The sequence below is a fragment of the Oncorhynchus mykiss genome, chromosome 6, assembly GCF_013265735.2.
Source record: "Oncorhynchus mykiss isolate Arlee chromosome 6, USDA_OmykA_1.1, whole genome shotgun sequence".
Classification (NCBI taxonomy): Eukaryota; Metazoa; Chordata; class Actinopteri; order Salmoniformes; family Salmonidae; genus Oncorhynchus; species Oncorhynchus mykiss.
Window position 1 is genome coordinate 23,028,629 of NC_048570.1, and position 21,315 is coordinate 23,049,943.

General features: G+C 42.9%; 2 protein-coding genes across 3 annotated transcripts in view; one reads left to right on the forward strand and one right to left on the reverse strand.

Moving 5' to 3' along the window:
- LOC110525522 overlaps positions 1 to 21,315 on the forward strand; it is a 500,086-nt gene that overhangs the window by 196,299 nt on the left and 282,472 nt on the right. The window lies entirely within an intron of this gene.
- On the reverse strand, positions 1,134 to 21,171 carry LOC110525530 (protein phosphatase PTC7 homolog). Of its 2 annotated transcripts, none has more exons than XM_021605719.2 (6): positions 20,411 to 21,171; positions 15,300 to 15,479; positions 6,255 to 6,453; positions 4,835 to 4,958; positions 4,584 to 4,706; positions 1,134 to 4,339 (listed from the first exon to the last, which is right to left on the reverse strand). In XM_021605719.2, the coding sequence occupies exons 1-6, from the start codon at positions 20,610 to 20,612 to the stop codon at positions 4,301 to 4,303; spliced, it is 867 nt and encodes a 288-aa protein (XP_021461394.1). In that variant the 5' UTR covers positions 20,613 to 21,171; the 3' UTR covers positions 1,134 to 4,300. The 2 variants fall into 2 exon arrangements, with proteins under 2 accessions (XP_021461394.1, XP_021461393.1); XM_021605718.2 differs by having other exon boundaries at positions 4,577 to 4,706; positions 20,411 to 21,168.

The window sequence follows — 21,315 nt, forward strand, 5'->3', positions numbered from 1 at the left end:
TTATGTTATAATTATTGTTCCAGTTTCCACTTTTGACTTTCAGCGGGAAAAGCCTATTAACAAAGACATTCCTCTGGTGGATTTTACTGGAGGGAGAGAAGGAGCCCTCTTCTCCTGTAATTTACAACAGGGTGTGAACTGTCAAACCGGCCCAGTTCCCTCTTCACCTCTTCTGTGGGTGAGAGAAGGTCTGGTTATTGTAACCATTGCCGATCTGACCCATTGTGATCCTCACAGGACAGTCATGACAAATGTAATTGTATTTAATATCTAAATTTGAGTGCTTTAAATGATAGTTCATAAAATATGGCCATTTGTTTTTACTTACAAATAAGTTATTCCAATGGTATATGTGCATCTTTTGCAAGGAGGAGAGTAGATTTGAAAGTCAGACATCAAAAACATAAAGACTCCGGACATTTTGCATCTCCCACTTTGGGCTGGATGTGTAGTTTATACATGCATAAACATAATGAGTGACAGCTAGCAAGATGTACACACAGGAGAGAGAGAGAGAGAGCAATGATGTGGTGCACATATCTGCACGAGTCCACTTTTGGCTCGTGAATGCTACTTTCAGAACTACTGGCTAAAAAGTATCAGAATCTCTTTTAAGTGATGTGTAGTTGATCTAGACCTGCCCATGAAAACATTCCTCAAGCCAAGCGCATGGATGCCACACCTGAGGAATGTGTAACTAAACATACAGATCACACTGAGCATTCTCTTGTAGCTTCAGGCAGTTTCCTCTGGTTGCATAAGAGCAGACAACTGCGAGGGAAAACGGCTCATAGGGAGTCTGGTCCACTGTGGTACTGAGGCAGAGGCATTGACAAGTCACAGTAGTGAATTGCTACCCTCTCTTCAGGGTTCCATCTGAAGAGAGAACAACTACGGAGAGTTCTCTATCAGAAACACATGATCATGTGTAGCAGTATAGCCTACCTAGCTGGTATTACAATTGTAGCCTGTTCTTGTTCTAGATGCTCATGTGCTTTTGACACGTGTTCATTATCTCAGGACACGGTCAGCCTACTGTGCATGTAAATATAACTTTCAGAGACCAGTGAACAAACAATATTGACAAGAAAAACCTATGACAAGGGTCTTCTGTTAAAGGAAAAGAACAAGGGTAATAAATACTATACTTTATTTAAATTTGACAGCTTTGAAAACATGTTTAATAGAACCTGCCTCTGCATTGAACTGTACAATCAAAATAAAGATACAAGCAGCTCTCATTATAACAAACTTTGCTTTTTGAACTGAAGTCTAGAATTGGCCAACAGAACAAAACTGTCTGGTCAGGTCACTAGGCCAGTGGAGAGCCAGACATGGACATCATGGGGAAGCTAGCTTTGATATAGTGCCATCTGACAGGGAGAATTGCTTGTACTTTAAGGTTGGTGAGGTTGTCAACCTCTAGTGCCATAATGCTTACAAAAACATTTGTCATCCAGTGCAGATGCCTTTCATCTCCCTGCGCAATATGAAAGGCATGCAGGGTATTGTTAATGATGAAACACCTGATAGCCAATCATTTTTTTCCTAGTTAGGGGAGAGCCCTTGAAGCAGGACAGTAGCCTTCAGTGAGGGTGCACCATTACATCAACAAGAACACCACCAAGGGTACCTCAGATGATACACAGAATATGAAGGATTCTAAGATCATGTCATACTTTTTCAAGCCTTAAAAATAATAATAATAGCTTGTTCATTCACATATGTCCCATGGTGAAAAGCATTGAACACATTGAAAGGGAATGAGAGGTCTCCGATCAGATGGCGTAAATTAAGACAGCAGGGCATGGTGGGAAAAGTGTGAAATATGGCTACTTGTCAGTTTCTGCTCTGTGTTCATTAGTTTAAATCAACATGTGCATAACACATGTTACTCTTAAAATGTTGCTGCACACATGTTGTAAATGCACAATGAAAATCTGCAATTAAAGATGAAATAAGTGACCTGATTATTATCACTTAATGAAATGTCCTATTGGAGCTTTACAGCAGGGGCAACTGATGAGACAAGGAAATGCTGATTGTGAACAATTATGCCTAAAGCTAAATTGAAGCTGTGCGCAGTCCAGATTCCCACCAAACAAGTTAAAAAAAACATGGTCACCTGACCAACATCCACTGTGAGCTTTCAGATATGCTTTCTTTAACCTTGTGCGTAAATGGTCATTACCATTGCATCCCAGTGGATACTGAAGAAAGCTGTGTAGCCTAGATAAAATAAACATTCAACATGTATACAATATAAAATCAGACAGGCTAGAGGTTACTATATCACACAATAACCTTCCACATCACTTGCAGTCACACCCTTTGCATCACAGCAGGAGTGAGTACTTCCGGCGCCGACAGAGATGGCCACCTCACTTCGCGTTCCTAGGAAACTGCGCAAGCATTTTGCTACACTCGCATGCTAACCATGTGTATGTGACAAATAAAAATTGATAGGTTTAACAGAAACATCAAGTCAAAATGTCCCATTCTTAGAAACAATTAACTTGGTCCATGTACAACCTAAATTGCACTCAAATGTATTTTATAAAGCCCATTTTGCAAGAGCAGTCGTCAAAGTGCTAGACAGATTCCCAGCCTAAAACCCCAAAGAGCAAGTAATGCAGATGTAGAAGCACAGTGGCTAGGAAAAACTCTAGAAAGGCTGGAATCACCTAGAGGAACCAGGCTCTGCCGGGTGGCGATTATAACAGTACATGGCCATTAAGGCCATATCGTTCTTAAAGACGTTTAAACGGTCATAGATGACCAGCAGAGTCATAACCAAAGTGGTTATAGAGGGTGCAACAGTATAACACCTTGTGAGTAAATATCAGTTGGCTTTTCATAGCAGAGCGTTGAGAGTGAGAGAAAAAGAGTTGAAAACAGCAGGCCTGGGACAAAGTAGCGCTTCCAGTGAACAATCAGAAACTGATATGCAGCAACGGCACCTGGTCTTCATACAATCCATTAGATCAGTCAAACTTAAAATGTCACTTGTCCAAAAATCGACCAAAACATTTCAACAACATTCATTCACATCACATAGACACATGCCCTTATGCCTACATAAAAAAGCTTGCCCTTCAATATAATTTATTATTAATTTGATTTGTTTAATCTGAGTCACTGAAAGTTGTTTTTCGAGGCCTTATTATTCAGACTTGATGGTAGATCTTAAGGATTCTCCTGCCTGTGAGTTCTCTAACTTTATGCAGCTCACTCTACCAATCCCTGCTGGTACCAGAGAGACTAAGGGATCCCCTGCTACTAGATCACCAATATGTTGCTAGAGGGCAGGACACCTGACAGTCCTGCCTCCTCAGTCTTTCTCCAAGTGGACAAGAGTGATGAGTGTGTGGACAGTGGTGAGTGATGATATTGAACCTTGAAGATTTACTGTTTGTTACTATTGCTTGTTGTTATAATGGATTCTGTGTTATACAAGTCCTTTGCTTATGTCATCATCTTATACAGTCAATATTATTATTGCTTGTGCTATTACTCCTTTTATTCTCATGCAATGTTTATTATGTACAGTATATTCATTAATCTCTCATCTCTGTACATAACCACATCCATCTCATATGTCCTCTTGAACTAAAGTTCTCTATTGTAGATAACTCTGAGGTTGCCTTATTCCTCTGACCGGGACAGGGGTCAGCGAGTCATGGACCAGTCTAACTGGAGAGCCGCTCTCTTTCAGTATCGTATTCCGATGTTACTTACGGTCTTCAAATCAGCTCATGATGGAACACTCACATGTACGATCCATAGATTTTCATTTCTGACCCAATCAACTTTTGACTGGCTACTACTGACCCAGATTCTTAATCTCTACCTTCTGGGCTTTGTTTTACAGCCCAAATAACAGACTTGTTCCTCATGTGAGAGCCAGAGCTTCAACACGACTACATCCTTTATCCCATTGAACAGGGATTAGGTCAAAGACAACTAGAGACTTTCCAAGATCGATACTTTGCAGCAGGTAGCCTAGCAGATGTCAGACAACCCTCTGCTTTATTCATCCATGTCTTCAGTCTATTAAAGATTAACACTCAGTTCTGATGGTGAAGTCAGTGCATGTATTGTCAGTGTTCCATCTGAGAGATGGGCCTGATTGAATCCTGGAGGAATTATGGTCTCAGGAGGGCAGCTCAGCCACCAACATCAGTCCTTAATCCCCGCCAGCAGGAACCAAAGCAGTCTGACATCTTTAAGAGGCAGACAAGAGGAAACTCCTAATTTCCCTACTAGCCTCCATACAGTCTCTAGTTTGTGTACTCTGCCACTATTGACAGCAACACAGTGATGTCATCTGGCTTTCCTCCTGTGGGAACGAGAAAGAGATCCAGTCAGGAGGATGAATGGACTGAGTTTGGGAACAATCAAATGTATCATCCCTAATAGAAGGAAAACTATTTAAAAAACAAGGGATCAGTCACTTCTTATTCCTCTCTGGGTGTCATTCTCCCTGAAGCAGGGCAGGAATAGAGCCAATGGACTGAAATGAGGACTACCTTGGCTTTGTCTCCAATTTCCACTCACATGAAGTGATAATCATTACCTCTTACATTCAGTCCATTGTCACAGGCAAACTGTGCAAAAGGTGACATGTAGTTGGGGTTGTATGCCAGAACATGGGCCTGCTCTGCAATGCTCCTGGCTGTCTGCTGGATACTCTCATAGTTAGTGTTCTGCAAAAAACAAAATGGAGTATAGTGTTAACATTTTTGGAATGTCTCGTTCCTCCACTTCAATACTCTACTTACTGTAAACATGTTTGTTGCACACAGGTACTGCAAGGATTTATGAGAGGGTGTACCTTGAGTTTTCTCAACTCCTGTAGGATCATGTGTTCGGGCATGTTGTCGAAGAGGCCATCTGTGGCTGTGAGAATGATGTCCCCCAACTGGACGTCAAAGGAGGAGCTGTCTGCAGCATCAGGACTGAAGGGGCACAGAGAGACACTGAGTCAGTGTGGAAGTCTTACAAGAGCATATCAACACAACATAGGGAAATAAGTCTTGCGGCACATTAGTTACCCGTCATGATTATACAGTGCCTTGGAAAGCGGCCTTAATTCTCTCTGCCCCAGACTCCCCGCCAGTTATGGCTGTCATACAAACCATTTGTAACCCAGCAGTCTTTCCATTAAGGCTTTAGTAATACAGGTTTCAAAATAATCATGATTACAGTCACAGATTTAGCTCTAAATAAAACAATGAACATCTTGTCTGCCCATCAAGGGCAAAAAATTCTAGATATATATATATATATATCTAAAATAGATAGATCTATCTATTTTAGATATATATATATATATATATATATATATATATATATATATATATCTATTATAGATATAAATATATAAATAAGACACATACATACATACCCACCCAGGTCAAATAGGTCACACATTTAGACAAACTGTTTATTCTGTATAGAGGTAAACAATGGATATCCTATGCACTGAGCACAACCAAGCCATATTATATAAACAGGTACGTTTAGGTTATGCTTGTGAATAGGCCTATTCTTATTCTACATTGACAGTTCAGCTCCAGTCCATGTGAGCAGCTCTAAATACGCAGCAGGTAGCCTAGCGGTTAGAGCGTTGGCACAGTAACGAAAGGGTCGCTAGTTCGAATCCCTGAGTCGACTAGGTGAAACATCTGTCAATGTGCCCTTGAGCAAGGCACTTGTCCCTGGAGCAGTTAGGGTTGCCATTAATAACGGCAGACCCTGGCCGTGAGCCCATGGGGGGAATTGGGATAAACAAAAAAACATTTCCAATTCACACATGCGCATAATGTGAAATAGGACAAAACACCTACCAAATTAAATAATCTCACTGTTCTAGAATACAGGGGTCAGAAAGCCTTTGGGCCAGCAGACCTGGGATTGGCTGCTGTGAGGAGGGCCCTAAGTTCACCCCTCTGTGTGTCTGATGACACTTTAAGCTGGCTGGGACAGTAGCAGGGATCCAACACCCACCCCACACTGGAGTATCTAGCGCAGCTGATGGCATGCGACAGCAGCACACGGCCCCAGCCGCCCCTGGCCTGCATGCACACTGACTGTGGCAGTACAGATCAGTCAATAAAGCTGCAGCAACACTGGACAAACCAGGGAGCAGCTCAAAGGCTGAACCAATGCTGAGACTGAGGGGCTCTGTGCTTCAAAGCCAAACCACAGCTTCTTTACAATAAAAAAATATGGCTTCGACAGAATCCACTGACCTGTCATTGAGGACAGCCCCCTCTGCCTCAGGCGGGGCGATAGAGAGCTGGAAGGGGGTGTTGAAGTAATGCTGCTGTTCATCAGAGCGGTGCACTACCTCTCCTCCCCGCACCACCAGGAAGCCAGAGTCTCCCAGGTTGGCTGTGTGCAGCCTGTGACTCTGCCGGTCCAGCACCACGATACAGGCCGTGCTGCTGCCTGGAGGGAAACACAAGAGTATGAATATATGGGTGGTGTAATGGGGATTTTAATGTTTGTGCTGTTCTAATAACCAATTTCTGTGTTCATGCAAGTGGCTGACTGTACAAATGATCACTATCAGTAGCTGCAATTTGCCCAGACCGTGTTTGAAAACAAACGAAATCTCAGTTTCAAGGGCTCAGCTTAGAGAGAAAGAAGCCTTGTGAGGTGCTGGTCTGTCACATGTTATGAAACAGTATTGGTTGGTCACATTTATATACACACTGCTCAAAAAAATAAAGGGAACACTTAAACAACGTAACTCCAAGTCAATCACACTTCTGTGAAATCAAACTGTCCACTTAGGAAGCAACACTGATTGACAATAAATTGTGCATGCTGTTGTGCAAATGGAATAGACAACAGGTGGACATTCTAGGCAATTAGCAAGACATCCCCAATAAAGGTGTGGTTCTGCAGGCGGTGACCACAGACCACTTCTCAGTTCCTATGCTTCCTGGCTGATGTTTTGGTCACTTTTGAATGCTGGCGGTGCTTTCACTCTAGTGGTAGCATGAGACGGAGTCTACAACCCACACAAGTGGCTCAGGTAGTGCAGCTCATCCAGGATGGCACATCAATGCGAGCTGTGGCAAGGTTTGCTGTGTCTGTCAGCGTAGTGTCCAGAGCATGGAGGCGCTACCAGGAGACAGGCCAGAACATCAGGAAACGTGGAGGAGGCCGTAGGAGGGCAACAACCCAGCAGCAGGATCGCTACCTCCGCCTTTGTGCAAGGAGGAGCAGGAGGAACAGTGCCAGAGCCCTGCAAAATGACCTCCAGCAGGCCACAAATGTGCATGTGTCTGCTCAAACGGTCAGAAACAGACTCCATGAGGGTGGTATGAGGGCCCGACGTCCACAGGTGGGGGTTGTGCTTACAGCCCAACACCGTGCAGGACGTTTGGCATTTGCCAGAGAACAAGATTGGCAAATTCGCCACTGGCACCCTGTGCTCTTCACAGATGAAAGCAGGTTCACACTGAGCACGTGACAGACGTGAGAGTCTGGACACGCCGTGGAGAACGTTCTGCTGCCTGCAACATCCTCCCGCATGACCAGTTTGGCGGTGGGTCAGTTATGGTGTGGGGTGGCATTTCTTTGGGGGGCCTCTCGCCAGAGGTAGCCTGACTGCCATTAGGTACCGAGATGAGATCCTCAGACCCCTTGTGAGACCATATGCTGGTGCGGTTGGCCCTGGGTTCCTCCTAATGCAAGACAATACTAGACCTCATGTGGCTGGAGTGTGTCAGCAGTTCCTGCAAGAGGAAGGCATTGATGCTATGGACTGGCCCGCCAGTTCCCCAGACCTGAATCCAATTGAGCACATCTGGGACATCATGTCTCGCTCCATCCACCAACACCACGTTGCACCAGACTGTCCAGGAGTTGGCGGATGCTTTAGTCCAGGTCTGGGAGGAGATCCCTCAGAAGACCATCCGCCACCTCATCAGGAGCATGCCCAGGCGTTGTAGGGAGGTCATACAGGCACGTGGAGGCCACACACACTACTGAGCCTCACTTTGACTTGTTTTAAGGACATTACCACAAAGTTGGATCAGCCTGTAGTGTGGTTTTCCACTTTAATTTTGAGTGTCACTCCAAATCCAGACCTCCATGGGTTGATAAATTTGATTTCCATTGATAATGTGTCATTTTGTTGTCAGCACATTCAACTATGTAAAGAAAAAAAGTATTTAATAAGAATATTTCATTCATTCAGATCTAGGATGTGTTATTTTAGTGTTCCCTTTATTTTTTTGAGCAGTGTATATATACAAATAAAAAAAATAACCATTTAACTAGGCAATGATTAATTAATTCATGCAAATATAACAAATATAACTTGTCTGTGTATAGCCATATAAGACACCTGCTGGGACTGCCCAGGTAGAGCTCCTGATTGACATGTGTACATGTGTGCATTGAGTTGGTTGGAACCTCTCCGGTGCACTGACAAACAATTCATTTAAGATTGACTTCAGGTGTCCCTGTGTAAGAATTTCCACAACAGTGATTCTATCTGTAACTAATGAAGTTGAATAGATTTCTCCCCAATTTCGTGGTATCCAATTGGTCTTGTCCAAACAGTCTTGTCTCATCGCTGCAACTCCTGTGCGGACTCGGGAGAGGCGAAGGTCGAGAGCCGTTCGTCCTCCGAAACACAACCCAACCAAGCCGAACTGCTTTTTGACACAATTGCCCACTTAACACGGAAGCCAGCCACACCAACGTGTCGGAGGAAACACCGTACACCTGCCAGCCAAACTCTCCCCTAACCCGGGCAACACTGGACCAATTGTGCGCTGCCCCATCGGCCTCCCGGTCACGGCAAGCTGCGACAGAGCCTGGACTTGAACCCAGAATCTCTAGTGGCACAGCTAGCACTGCCCTACACCACTGCGCCACTCAGGAGGCCTTGAAACGATAACATTGAAGGAAACATAAAAGTAAACCGAACCGGCGAAAACATGGCTCTGTGTGCAGCCACACCCTGCTAATGAGTCATCTAGTTTGGACCACCAGAATGTGCTATGGGTGCTCCATACAACACCCTCACGCTCTGACTCTCACTCCCGTTCTTGAATGTTTTTCCAATAGTAATACAATTACTGTTGGCCTCATGACCGCAATTGAAAAATACAACTTATTTGTCTTCTACAAGCGACATGGGATGAAAAAGTACAGACCACCGAGACCGACCGTTCTGGACTCCTTACGCAGTTCTTTCTCCCACATGTTTCTGCCTGCTTCATTCTAGCAAAGCACTGATCAAGACGAGATTCTGGAGCAGAGTTGCAGGTAGTAGGAATAGGCTACTAGTCTTTACATAGTAACAACAAAAATAGTAAGAGGCATGCAGCAGCTGTCTGACTCATGATGCAAATATCCTATCTAAATAGCAGCGCCCCGTGCCACTTAGTCTAACCACACAGACCGAAAATAACAGCCCATCCCATGACTGTTCCCTCTACTGCAGTGGTTCCAAAACTTTTTAGGCCCACGACACCATTTTGATATCTGAAATTTCCCAAATGTGAAAGAAATGTACTTAACAGCCAATGTTAACTTTATTTGGGGCTATGGTAGTCAATTGAAAAACATTCTAAACGTATTTCTGATTGTGCTGGTGTGTTGAGAAGACATACTTTTAATGTGGGGCTGTTTTAGACTAATTTGCGATTGACTATGTTTCTTCTCACCACCACTAATGAGATGGGTGTGGCTTGATGCATGTCGCGTTGGAGTTTCTCAAAGTCAGGGGGCGTGGCTGACAGCGCGCACCTCATCTCTGCTGTAACATCCAGCCCGGAACGATATTTGGTTTTAAGACGAGAGCACTGATGGTGCTTTCAAGGCAACTGGGACCTCTGAAAAATACAAGGTCAAATCATGACGTCAGTGATCATGTCGGCTGTTCACGAGTTGGAATTCCGAGTTGGTTGACTTCAAAATGTTCCATTCGAAACTAGTTTTTAATTAAATTATTATTTTTTTTTAAATGTACCCCCCTCCCCCAGAGTTCCCAGTTGTTTTGAACGCTGCATTAATTCTCAAAGAGAGACAGCAGGGTATTCCCTTGGAGTAAGGAACCAAAACTCCTCCGTAGTGATCCGTGAATCCATTCGGTCACATGACAGCTCGATCAGCTGTTCGATTTCACTTACCGGCATGTCTACTGAGCCAGGATCACAGCCAAACAGATTGGGAAGTAGGTTCCAAAGTGGTCTTCCAAGCGTTGGAGGTGAGCAGTCATTACTCAAGTGGGACACTTACTGATGCTGTTTTCTGTTAGAAACATGCACAGCCGAGGGAAAGGGGCATCATTCGCTTTTGAAAGACTCTCCAATAAGAAAAATGTCGTTCCTCTGAAACCACTGATTCGGTCACTTATCTGTAGAATGTTTTTGTATTTCCCCTGCATGCTTGCGTTCAGTTTCCTAAATATTCCTTCTAATTACACAGAAAGCCAAGGCTTTTTGTTTGTGAATGATTTCTTTATGAACTGTTGTCATTGTGAATGACAACCATTCCTCTCTCAATACAAAAAATCTTTCCAACACTCCCCCTTGATAACCACCAAGCCTCCATGTGAAATAGAACATTATCATACTCTGATTGCAAAAATATGTGGAGATATGAGAACAGGCATGTGTGCAGTGGATGTGGTTTGATGTACATTGAACAAAAATATAACCACAAAATGTAAAGTATTGGTCCCATGTTTCATGAGCTGAAATAAGATTATTTTTTCCATATGCACAAAAAGCTTCTCTCAAATGTTGTGCACAATTTTGTTTACATCCCTGTTAGTGAGCATTTCTCCTTTGCCAAGATCATCCATCCACCTGACAAGTGTGGCATATCAAGAAGCTGATTAAACAGCATACTTACAGAGGTGCACCTTGTGCTGGATACAATAAAAGGGCACTAAAAATGCACCGTTTTGTCACACAATGCCACAGATGTTTTGAGGGCGCGTGCAATTGGCATGCTGACTGCAGAAATGTCCACCACAGCTATTGCCAGAGAATGTTATGTTAATTTCTCTACCATAAGCCGCCTCCAACGTCATTATAGAGAATTTGGCAGTACGACCAACCATGGGCCAGCAGTTTGCTGATGTCAACGTTGTGAACAGAGTGCCCCATGGTGGCGGTGTGGTTATGGTATGGGCAGACATAAGCTATGGACAAAGAACACAATTGCATTTTATCGATGGCAATTTGAATACACAGATACCGTGACGAGATCCTGAGGCCCATTGTTGTGCCATTCATCTGCCGACATCACCTCATGTTTCACCATGATAATGCACGGCCCCATGTTGCAAGGATCTGTATACAATTCCTGGAAGATGAAAATATCCCAGTTCTTCCATGGCCTGCATACTTACCAGACATGTCACCTATTGAGTATGTTTGGCATGCTCTGGATCCACGTGTACAACAGCGTGTTCCAGTTCCCGCCAATATCCAGCACCTTCTCACAGCCATTGAAGAGGAGTGGGTCAACATTCCATAGGCCACAATCAACAGGCTGATCAAACCTTTGCGAAGGAGATGTGACCACCATTTGCCTCAGGCAGTGCGTCACACCAGATACTGACTGGTTTTCTGATCCACGCCCCTACCTTTTTTTTTTAAAGGTATGTGACCAACAGACGCATATCTGTATGGGTCCCAGTCATGTGAAATCCATAGATTAGAGCCTAAATAAATTTCAATTGTCCGATTTCCTTATATGAACTCTAACGAAGTACAATCTCTGAAATTGTAGCATGTTGGGTTTATATTTTTGTTCAGTATAGTTTACAATCAATTACCTGCTGCAGTATATGTCAGTTCTGTGCTCAGCTCGTTTGCCACCAGTTGCTCTCGGTGTATCATACAATGCTTCCATATGGCAGAGGGATACAATGGTCAAGTGCAGCCTTTTCCCATGATCCAAGGGTGCTGTGTAGTTGAATTATATATATATATATATATATATATATATTTGAATAATCTTTCATTTTACACTACCGGTCAAAAGTTTTAGAACAGAGTTTAATTTTTACTCTTCTCTACATTGTAGAATAATATGTGTTATGTCATAGTTTTGATATGGAATCATGTAGTAAGCGCAAAAAAGTGTTAAACAAATCAAAATAAATGTTATGAGAATCTTCAAATACCCACCCTTTGCCTTGACAGCTTAGCACACACTTGGCACTCTCAACCAGCTTAATGAGGTAGTCACCTGGAATGCATTTCAATTAACAGGTGTGCCTTGATAAAAGTTAATTTGTGGAATGTCTTTCCTTCTTAATGCATTTAGGCCAATCAGTTGTGTTGTGACAAAGTAGGGGGGGTATACAGAAGGGCTATTTGGTAAAATACCAAGTCCATATTACAGCAAGAACAGCTCAAATAAGCAAAGAGAAACGATATCCAATCATTTCTTTATGACATGAATGTCAGTCATTGCAGAAAATTTGAAGTACTTTGAAAGTTTCTTCTAGCGCAGTCGCAAAAACCATCAAGCACTATGATGAAACTGGCTTACATGAGGACCGCCACAGGAATGGAAGACCCAGAGTTACCTCTGCTGCATAGGATAAGTTCATTAGGAGTTGGCAGCCCAAATAAATGCTTCACAGAGTTGAAGTAACAGACATCAACTGTTCAGAAGAGACGGTGTGAATCAGGCCTTCATGGTCAAATTGCTGTAAGGAAACCACTACTAAAGGACACAAATAATAAGAAGAGACTTGCTTGGGCCAAGAAACACGAGCAATGGACATTAGACCGGTGGAAATCTGTCCTTGGGTCTGATGAGTGCAAATTGGAGATTTTTGGTTCCAACCGCCGTGTCTTTGTGAGACGCGGTGTGGGTGAACGGATGATCTCCATATGGGTATTTCCCAGTGTAAAGAATGGAGGTGGTGGTGTTCTGGTGTGGGGGTGCTTGATGGTGACACAGTGATTTTCTTAGAATTCAAGGCACACTTAACCAACATGGCTACAACAGCATTCTGCAGCAATACGCCATCCCATCTGGTTTGGGCTTAGTGGGACTATCATTTGTTTTTCAACAGGACAATGACCCAAAACACACCTCCAGGCTGTGTAAGGGCTATTTGACCAAGGAGAAGAGCAATGGAGTGCTGCATCAGATGACCTGGCCTCTACAATCCCGACCTCAACCAAATGGGGATGGGTTGGGATGAGTCGGACAGCAGAGTGAAGGAAAAGCAGCCAACAAGTGCTCAGCATATGTTGCAACTCCTTCAAGACGGTTGGAAAAGAATTCCAGGTAAAGCTGGTTGAGAAAATGCCAAGCGTGGCTATTTGAAGAAACTGAAATATATTTAACACTTTTTGCTTACTACATGATTCCATGTGTTATTTCATAGTTAACATCTCCACTATTATTCTACAATGTAGAAAATAGTAAAAATAAAGTAAAACCTTTGAATGAGTAGGTGTTCTAAAAGTTGACCGGTAGTGTATATTTAAGGTTAATCACAATGCAATGATTTTGATATAAAAAGACGATATGATAGATCTATCCATCTATATTTTGTATATACACTACAGTGCAAAAGTTTGGGGTCACTTGGAAAACAAGGACATTTCTATGAAAACATACATGAAATGAGTTGCAAAATGAATAGGAAATATAGTCAAGGTTGACAAGGTTATAAATAATGATTTTTAATTTAAATAATTGTGTCCTTCAAACTTTGCTTTCGTCAAAGAATCCTCCATTTGCAGCAATTACAGCCTTGCAGACCTTTGGCAGTCTAGTTGCCAATTTGTTGAGGTAATCTGAAGAGATTTCACCCCATGCTTCCTGAAGCACCTCCCAAAAGTTGGATTGGCACTTCTTACGGTCAAGCTGTTCCCACAACAGCTCAATAGGGTTGACATTCTGTGACTGTGCTGGCCACTCCATTATAGACAGAACACCAACTGACTGCTTCTTCCCTAAAAAGTTATTGCAAAGTGTGGAGCTGTGCTTTGGGTCATTGCCCTGTTGTAGGAGGAAATTGGCTCCAATTAAGTGCCGTTCACAGGGTATGGCATGGCATTGCAAAATGGAGTGATGGCCTTCCTTCTTCAAGATCCCTTTTAACCTGTACAAATTTCCCACTTGACCACCACCAAAGCACCTTCAGACCATCACATTGCCTCCACCATGCTTGACAGATGGCGTCAAGCACTCCTCCAGCATCTTTACATTTTTTCTGCTTCTCACGAATGTTCCTCTTTGTGATCCGAACACCTCAAACTTAGATTCGTCTGTCCTTAACACTTTTTTCCAATCTTCCTCTGTCCAGTATCTGTTCTTTTGCCCCTCTTAATCTTTTATTGGCTCGTCTGAGCATCCCGGAGTTGCCTCTTCACTGTTGACGTTGAGACTGGGGTTTAGCGGGTACTATTTAATGAAGCTGCCAGTTGAGGACTTGTAAGGCGTCGGTTTCTCAAACTAGACACTAATGTACTTGTCCTCTTGCTCAGTTGTGCACCGGGGCCTCCCACTCTTTCTATTCTGGTTAGAGACAGTTTGCGCTGTTCTGTGAAGGGAGTAGTACACAGCGATCTTCAGTTTCTTGGCAATTTCTCACATGGAATAGCCTTCATTTCTCAGAACAAGAATCGATTGACAAGTTTAAGAAGAAATGTATTTGTTTCTGGCCATTTTGATCCTGTAATCAAACCCACAAATGCTGTAGCTCCAGATACTCAACTGGCCTAAAGGGCAGTTTTATTGCTTCTTAAATCAGAACAAAAGTTTTCAACTGTGCTAACATAATTGCAAGTGTTTTCTAATGATCAATTAGCCTTTTAAAATTATAAACTTCGATTAGCTAACACAACGTGCCATTGGAACACAGGAGTGATGGTTGCTGATAATGGGCATCTGTACGCCTATGTAGATATTCCATAAATAATCTGCCATTTCCAGCTACAACAGTCATTTACAACATTAACAATGTCGACACTGTATTTCTGATCAATTTGATGTTATTTTAAAAAGGATATATTTTTTTGCTGCTCTTTCAGAAACAAGGACATTTCTAAGTGACCCCAAACTTTTGAACGGTAGTGTATATTTTTTTCCTTCAGATTTTGGCAATTTTCCCACGACCCCATTTTCATATCAGGCGACCCCGCTTGGGGCCGTGACCCCTAGTTTGGAAACCGCTGCTCTACTCTAAATGCCTAATCTAGTAAGCATGAGGCTGACACTAGTGATTTATTTTTGCACCAACCTCCAGGTTCACAAAACAGTGTTCCTCAAGGGATGGCTTTACTCACCTAGCAGAGGCACTTTGTTCTGTAGGAGCTCGTAGTAGCTGCTTGTGAGGACGCCCACAGGGTTGCCTGGAACAAAGCGTCCCTCCTTTACCAGCCGCTCACACGTCTTCATCAGGGTCCCTGAAAACTGGGATGGGTCCACCCCGTAGTCTCTCCAACCCCCCACCCCATCTGCAACGCCTGAGGAGACCAAACAGTTTGGTTTAAAAGAGGATAACACAGGATAGGAAATAATCAGGATTGGATTATGATTATTCTTAACACTCCTGACTAAGACATTCCCACAGGACTACAGTTTCTTGGCTGAGACGTTTTCTACAAAAGGAACAGGTCATATTGGTCGGAAACAAGAACTAGACGTTGTCACACAGCTGTAACGGGAGAAACAATAGGCACATACACCAAAACAATGCACCAAGTGTACAGCATAACAGTGCTCAGAATAGTTTTTATTTGACCTTTATTTAACTAGGCAAGTCAGTTTAGAACAAATTCTTATTTACAATGACGGCCTAGGAACAGTGGGTTAACTGCCTTGTTCAGGGGCAGCACAACAGATACGATCTCGCAACCTTCCGGTTACTAGTCCAACCACTAGGCTACCTGCCGCTCCAAATGAGACAAGGGACACTTCAGATAAACATTTCTTTGACCTGCTTATTATTACGAATGGTCAATTTGACAAACAGGCCTATTTCCTGGAATAATCTCCATTGATCATTTGGCCAGTCTGGTACATAAACAACTTTTACTGATAACTATGCAAAACTGGAAGTTAGACATTATCTGCAGTTGTCAAGTTACATTATCAACAAGCCCCTACACTAGCTTGAGGTCACATTATCCCACTTCATAAAAACATGAAACATTTGTTTTCTCTGGTATTAGAAATGTCCCTCTGCCTAAAGTGTGAGAAGTTAGTCTGGCAGTCCATGTTTGTCCTAGAAAGGCAAGTCTATCCAGCTGCTTCCAGACACTATAAAAATCAGCTCTTGCTGTGACCATACAAGGAGGGTTCTCCCTCATTCTCTCCCTGCCAACCTGAGGCTACCGGTAGTGACAACGAGGAGACATGGCATGCCTCACAACTTCCTCCCAAACCACACAGAGAACAACATGTAGCCTCAAGTGGATGGTGATTTTCTATCTAGTCAAGGGGGATTTTCTGGCTTTTGTTATGGCCGGGGCAATTCCACGGTAACAGAATTACGTGGAGACGCCGATGTCTTCCCTTTAAAATGTATGCCAAACTAAAACCAAAGTTCAACAACCAATACAACCCTATGCACAATGACTATTTTGAACAATTGACAAAGTAAATGAAAACGTTGAAAATAATGTTTTAAATGCCGGGAAAAAAATAAAACATTTTGCAAAACTAACAGAATTACAGTAAAATCTCCCTCAGTTTTATTCTGGTACCAAACTTTGTACCTGCACAGTTCTTCCAGTAAATGTTTTTTTTTTTTTTTAAGTTTGTGGAAATTGTTAAAAGTAGCCGAAGAACAACATCCCAACCGTGAAGCACGGGGGTGGCAGCATCATGTTGTGGGTGTGCTTTGCTGCAGGAGGGACTGGTGCACTTCACAAAATAGATGGCATCCTGAGGTAGGAAAATTATGTGGATATATTGAAGCAACATCTCAAGACATCAGTCAGGACATTAAAGCTTGGTTGCAAATGGGTCTTCCAAATGGACAATGACCCCAAACATACTTCCAAAGTTGTGGCAAAATGGCTTAAGGACAACAAAGTCAAGGTATTGGAGTGGCCATCACAAAGCCCTGACCTCAATCCTATAGAAAATGTGTGGGCAGAACTGAAAAAGCGTGCGAGCAAGGAGGCCTACAACCTAACTCCGTTACACCAGCTCTGTCAGGAGGAATGGGCCAAAATTCACCCAACTTATTGTGGGAAGCTTGTGGAAGGCTACCCGAAACGTTTGATCCAAGTTAAACAATTTAAAGGCAATGCTACCAAATGCTAATTGAGTGTATGTAAACCTTGACCCACTGGGAATCTGATGAAAGAAATGAAAGCTAAAATAAATAACTACTATTATTCTGACATTTCACATTCATAAAATAAAAGTGGTGATCCTAACTGACCTAAGACATGGAATTTTCACTCTGATTAATTGTCAGGAATTGTGAAAAACTGAGTTTAAATGTATTTGGCTAAGGTGTATGTATACTTATGACTTCAACTGAGATACACACACACACACTACCCTAAAAAGGCGTCAGCATGCTTCAGCTCGCCTGGCGCCTAGTCGAACTTTAACGAGCGTGTTTGCATACTCACTTAAAAAGACCTTCACTTGAAAAATGAGAAGACACGCAGCAATAGTACTGTTTGTCCATTTTGAGACACCATAGCAACTATATACTTCCTCAAAAGAGTCAGAATTTGATTGGACGTTTTTGCCAAAAAGATTTGTCGCACAATTTTACATTAAGATGTTTGGTGCAGCACTCGTTGAATGACAAATACTTTACTGAAGAATCTCCAATATTGACCAATCACCGACGAAGAGGTATAGACTTTGGTGCCGAACTTTAGCTTTATTTTGGCACTTACCTGTATATATATGAATGTGTTGTAACAGTGTTCTCCTGAGGTCCAGGACCAGTTAGGTACACCCTATATATTGTGGCCTGGGGTAATGTGTGAATGAAAAACCAAATCTGTCTGAGAGGGACTGGTTGTAGCCTACATAGTAAAAACTAAATAAACAAGCAAGAGAAAAAAAGAAAAGGAAGCCCCCCCCATTCACGTCACCGGGCTGTAGATGAGTGGTTTGAGAGCTTAAAGTTCCTCGGTGTCCACATGACTAAGGATCGCATACAACACAGTCGTGAAGAGGGCATGACAACACCTCTTCCCCCAAGGAGGCTGAAAATGTTGGCATTGGTCTCCAAAAAAAGTTCTACAGCTGCACCATTGAGAGCATCTTGACTTGCTGCATCACCGCTTGGCATGGCAACCGCTTGGCATCCGACCCCAAGGCGCTACAGAGAGTAGAGGGTTCACCCTCTGAATGGCACATACACAATCCATGTCTCAAGCAAAAGGCTTAAAAATCATTATTTAACCCGTCTCCGCCCCTTCATCTACACTGATTGAAGTGGATTTAACAGGCAATATCAATAAGGGATCATAGCTTTCATCTGGTCAGTCTCCAGGAAAGAGCAGGTGTTCCCAATGTTTTGTACACTCAATGTGTGTACATAGTGCATTCGGAAAGTATTCAGACCCCTTGACTTTGTCCACATTACAGCCTTATTCTAAAATGGATTACATTTTTTTTTTTTAATCCTCAATCTACACACAATACCCCATTATTAAAGCAAAAACAGGTTTCGATTTTTTTTGCAATTTTATAAAAAATAAAAACATAAATAGTCATTTACATAGGTATTTAGAGCCTTTGCTATGAGACTCGAAATTGAGCTCAGGTGCATCCTGTTTCCATTGATTGGAGTTGACTGGAGTCCACCTGTGGTAAATTCAATTGATCGGACATGATTTGGAAAGGCACACCTGTCTATATAAGGTCCCACAGCTGACAGTGCATGTCAAAAACCAAGCCATGAGGTCGAAGGAATTGTCCGTAGAGCTCTGAGACAAGCTTGCGTCGAGGTACTGATCTGGATTGGGTTGAGGTGCAGATCTTGGTCAGGGAGGTGACCAAGTACCAGATGGTCACTCTGACAGGTCCAGAGTTCCTCTGTGGAGATGGAAGAACCTTCCATAAGGACAACCATCTCAGCAGTACTCTGCCAATCAGGCATTTATGGTAGAGTGGCCAGACAGAAGCCACTACTCAGTAAAAGGCACAAAACATCCTTCACATAACAACTTTGGCCTGAATGCCAAGCATCATGTCTGGAGGAAACCTGGCACAATCACTACGGTGAAGGATGTTGGTGGCAGCATCATGCTGTGGGGATGTTTCAGTGGGAGGGACTGGGAGACTGGTTAGGATCTAGGGAAAGATGAATGGAGCAAAGTACAGAGATCCTTGATGAAAACCTGCTCCAGCGCGCTCAGGACCTCAGACTGGGGTGACGGGGTACCGTCCAATAGGACAACGACCCTAAGTAGGACAACGACCCTAAGCACACAGCCAAGATAACACAGGAGTGGCTTCGGGATAAGTCTCTGAATGTCCTAGAGTGGCCTAGCCAGAGCCCAGACTTGACCCTGATCACAAAAAAGCTGTGCAGCGATGTTCCCCGTCCAACCTGAAGATCTGCAGAGAATAATGGGAGAAACTCCAAATACAGGTGTGCCAAACTTGTAGCGTCATACCCAAGAAGACTCGAGGCTGTAATCGCTGCAAAAGGTGTTGTGTAGACTAAGGGTTTATTTATTGAATCAATTTTAGAATAAGGCTAACGTAACAAAATGTTGGAAAAAATCAAGGGGTCTTAATACTTTCCGAATGCACTGTATCTACCTCAATTACCTCAAACATTGAATCGGTACTTTATATAGCCAAGTTATCTTTACTCATTGTGTATTTATTTTCTCTCTTTGTATTATTGGGACTGGCCAGTAAGTAAGCATTTCACTGTTCGTCTACACCTGTTGTTTACAAAGCATGTTACAAATAACATTTTATTTTCAGTCCTAAACAATTGCCAATACTCTCCATCTGTCTAATATTTTCTTAATGTGTCCATAAATGGTTATGGCTGCCCCCTCTCATTACAACTCTGAAACTACTACAGGCAACTCGGACTTCCAGGACCCCTCAAAGGGGAGCAGAACAAGGCTGATACTGAGATGGCAATGATGGCAGATAACCCAGTAAGCAGTAAAAAAAAATATTGGCTTGAAGCAGTTCATTATTTTCTTGGCTTGAAGCTAAGCGAATAGCTGTTAACGCATTGGTCATTACAATAAAAGGTTGTGTCCCTGTTTTTTATTTTTATTGTTTGACAATATGCAACAGTAAGGTTACAAACTAGCTAGCAAATGTGCACTGTCTGGCCTGTTAGCTAGCTATCAAGCAAGCTAAACAACCTGGAAGGTTACATCATCACTTTACAGAATAGTTGTCAATGTAATTTATGTATTTTTTGCCAAATTAGTTTGTTACTCACCCAAAACATCGGCAGATCTATGTCGGGCAATAAAGCAAGCGTCGTCGCCATAGCACATCCCTTTCTTCAAGATACCTTTTCGAAAATCCTTCCCAAACCCGCATCTTGCCGTTACCAGGCTGTAGTCACCGCTATCCGTTTGAGAGAGTCCGCCAATAACAGCTCTGGCAACAAGTCTACCGTACGAAAGTACGGAGAACATCACATACACACCAGCTCCTACTAAAGCGCCAAGCTAGCTAGTTTAGCGCCGATGTAACCACACAATATTGTCTTGCTAGCGTTCTACTGTGATGCTTGGACTAGTCAGCTAGATAACCTGACAATAACATTAGCCACACACAGACAAAGCCGCGCGCAAGCTGATGTGATAACGCCCCCAGACGAGACGTGTATTCTTTAGTCTGAAGAGTTCTTGCAAATTTAGTGACGCCTGTGCCGTAATTCAACGGAGATCACACATCCAGATCCCAACAGACGTTCCAAGTTTGTCATAGCCATCGTGCCTGTAGAACAGCCCACATTATACACATCTGCGACTGGGGGAGCGAGCCAGAGTTATCTACTCTGTTGTGGTCTTGTGACTGCTGACGTCCATCTCATTACTTCTTCTTTGAGGAGGTTTCACGGCGGCTGGCATCCAATATATTGCATTACCACCACCTACTATATACTTTGCTTGACAAATAAATAAACACATGCCATAACACTACACTAACAAAAAAGGTTATAATAATACCACCCTACTCCACTATTTTAATATATTTAGTCCTACCTCATGCCAAGTGAATTAGGGGTCTAAGGCACTGCATCTCAGTGCAAAAGGAGACAGGACAGTCCCTAATTAGAATCCAGGCCTAATCACATTCGGCCGTGATTGGGAATCCCATAGGGCGGCGCACAAT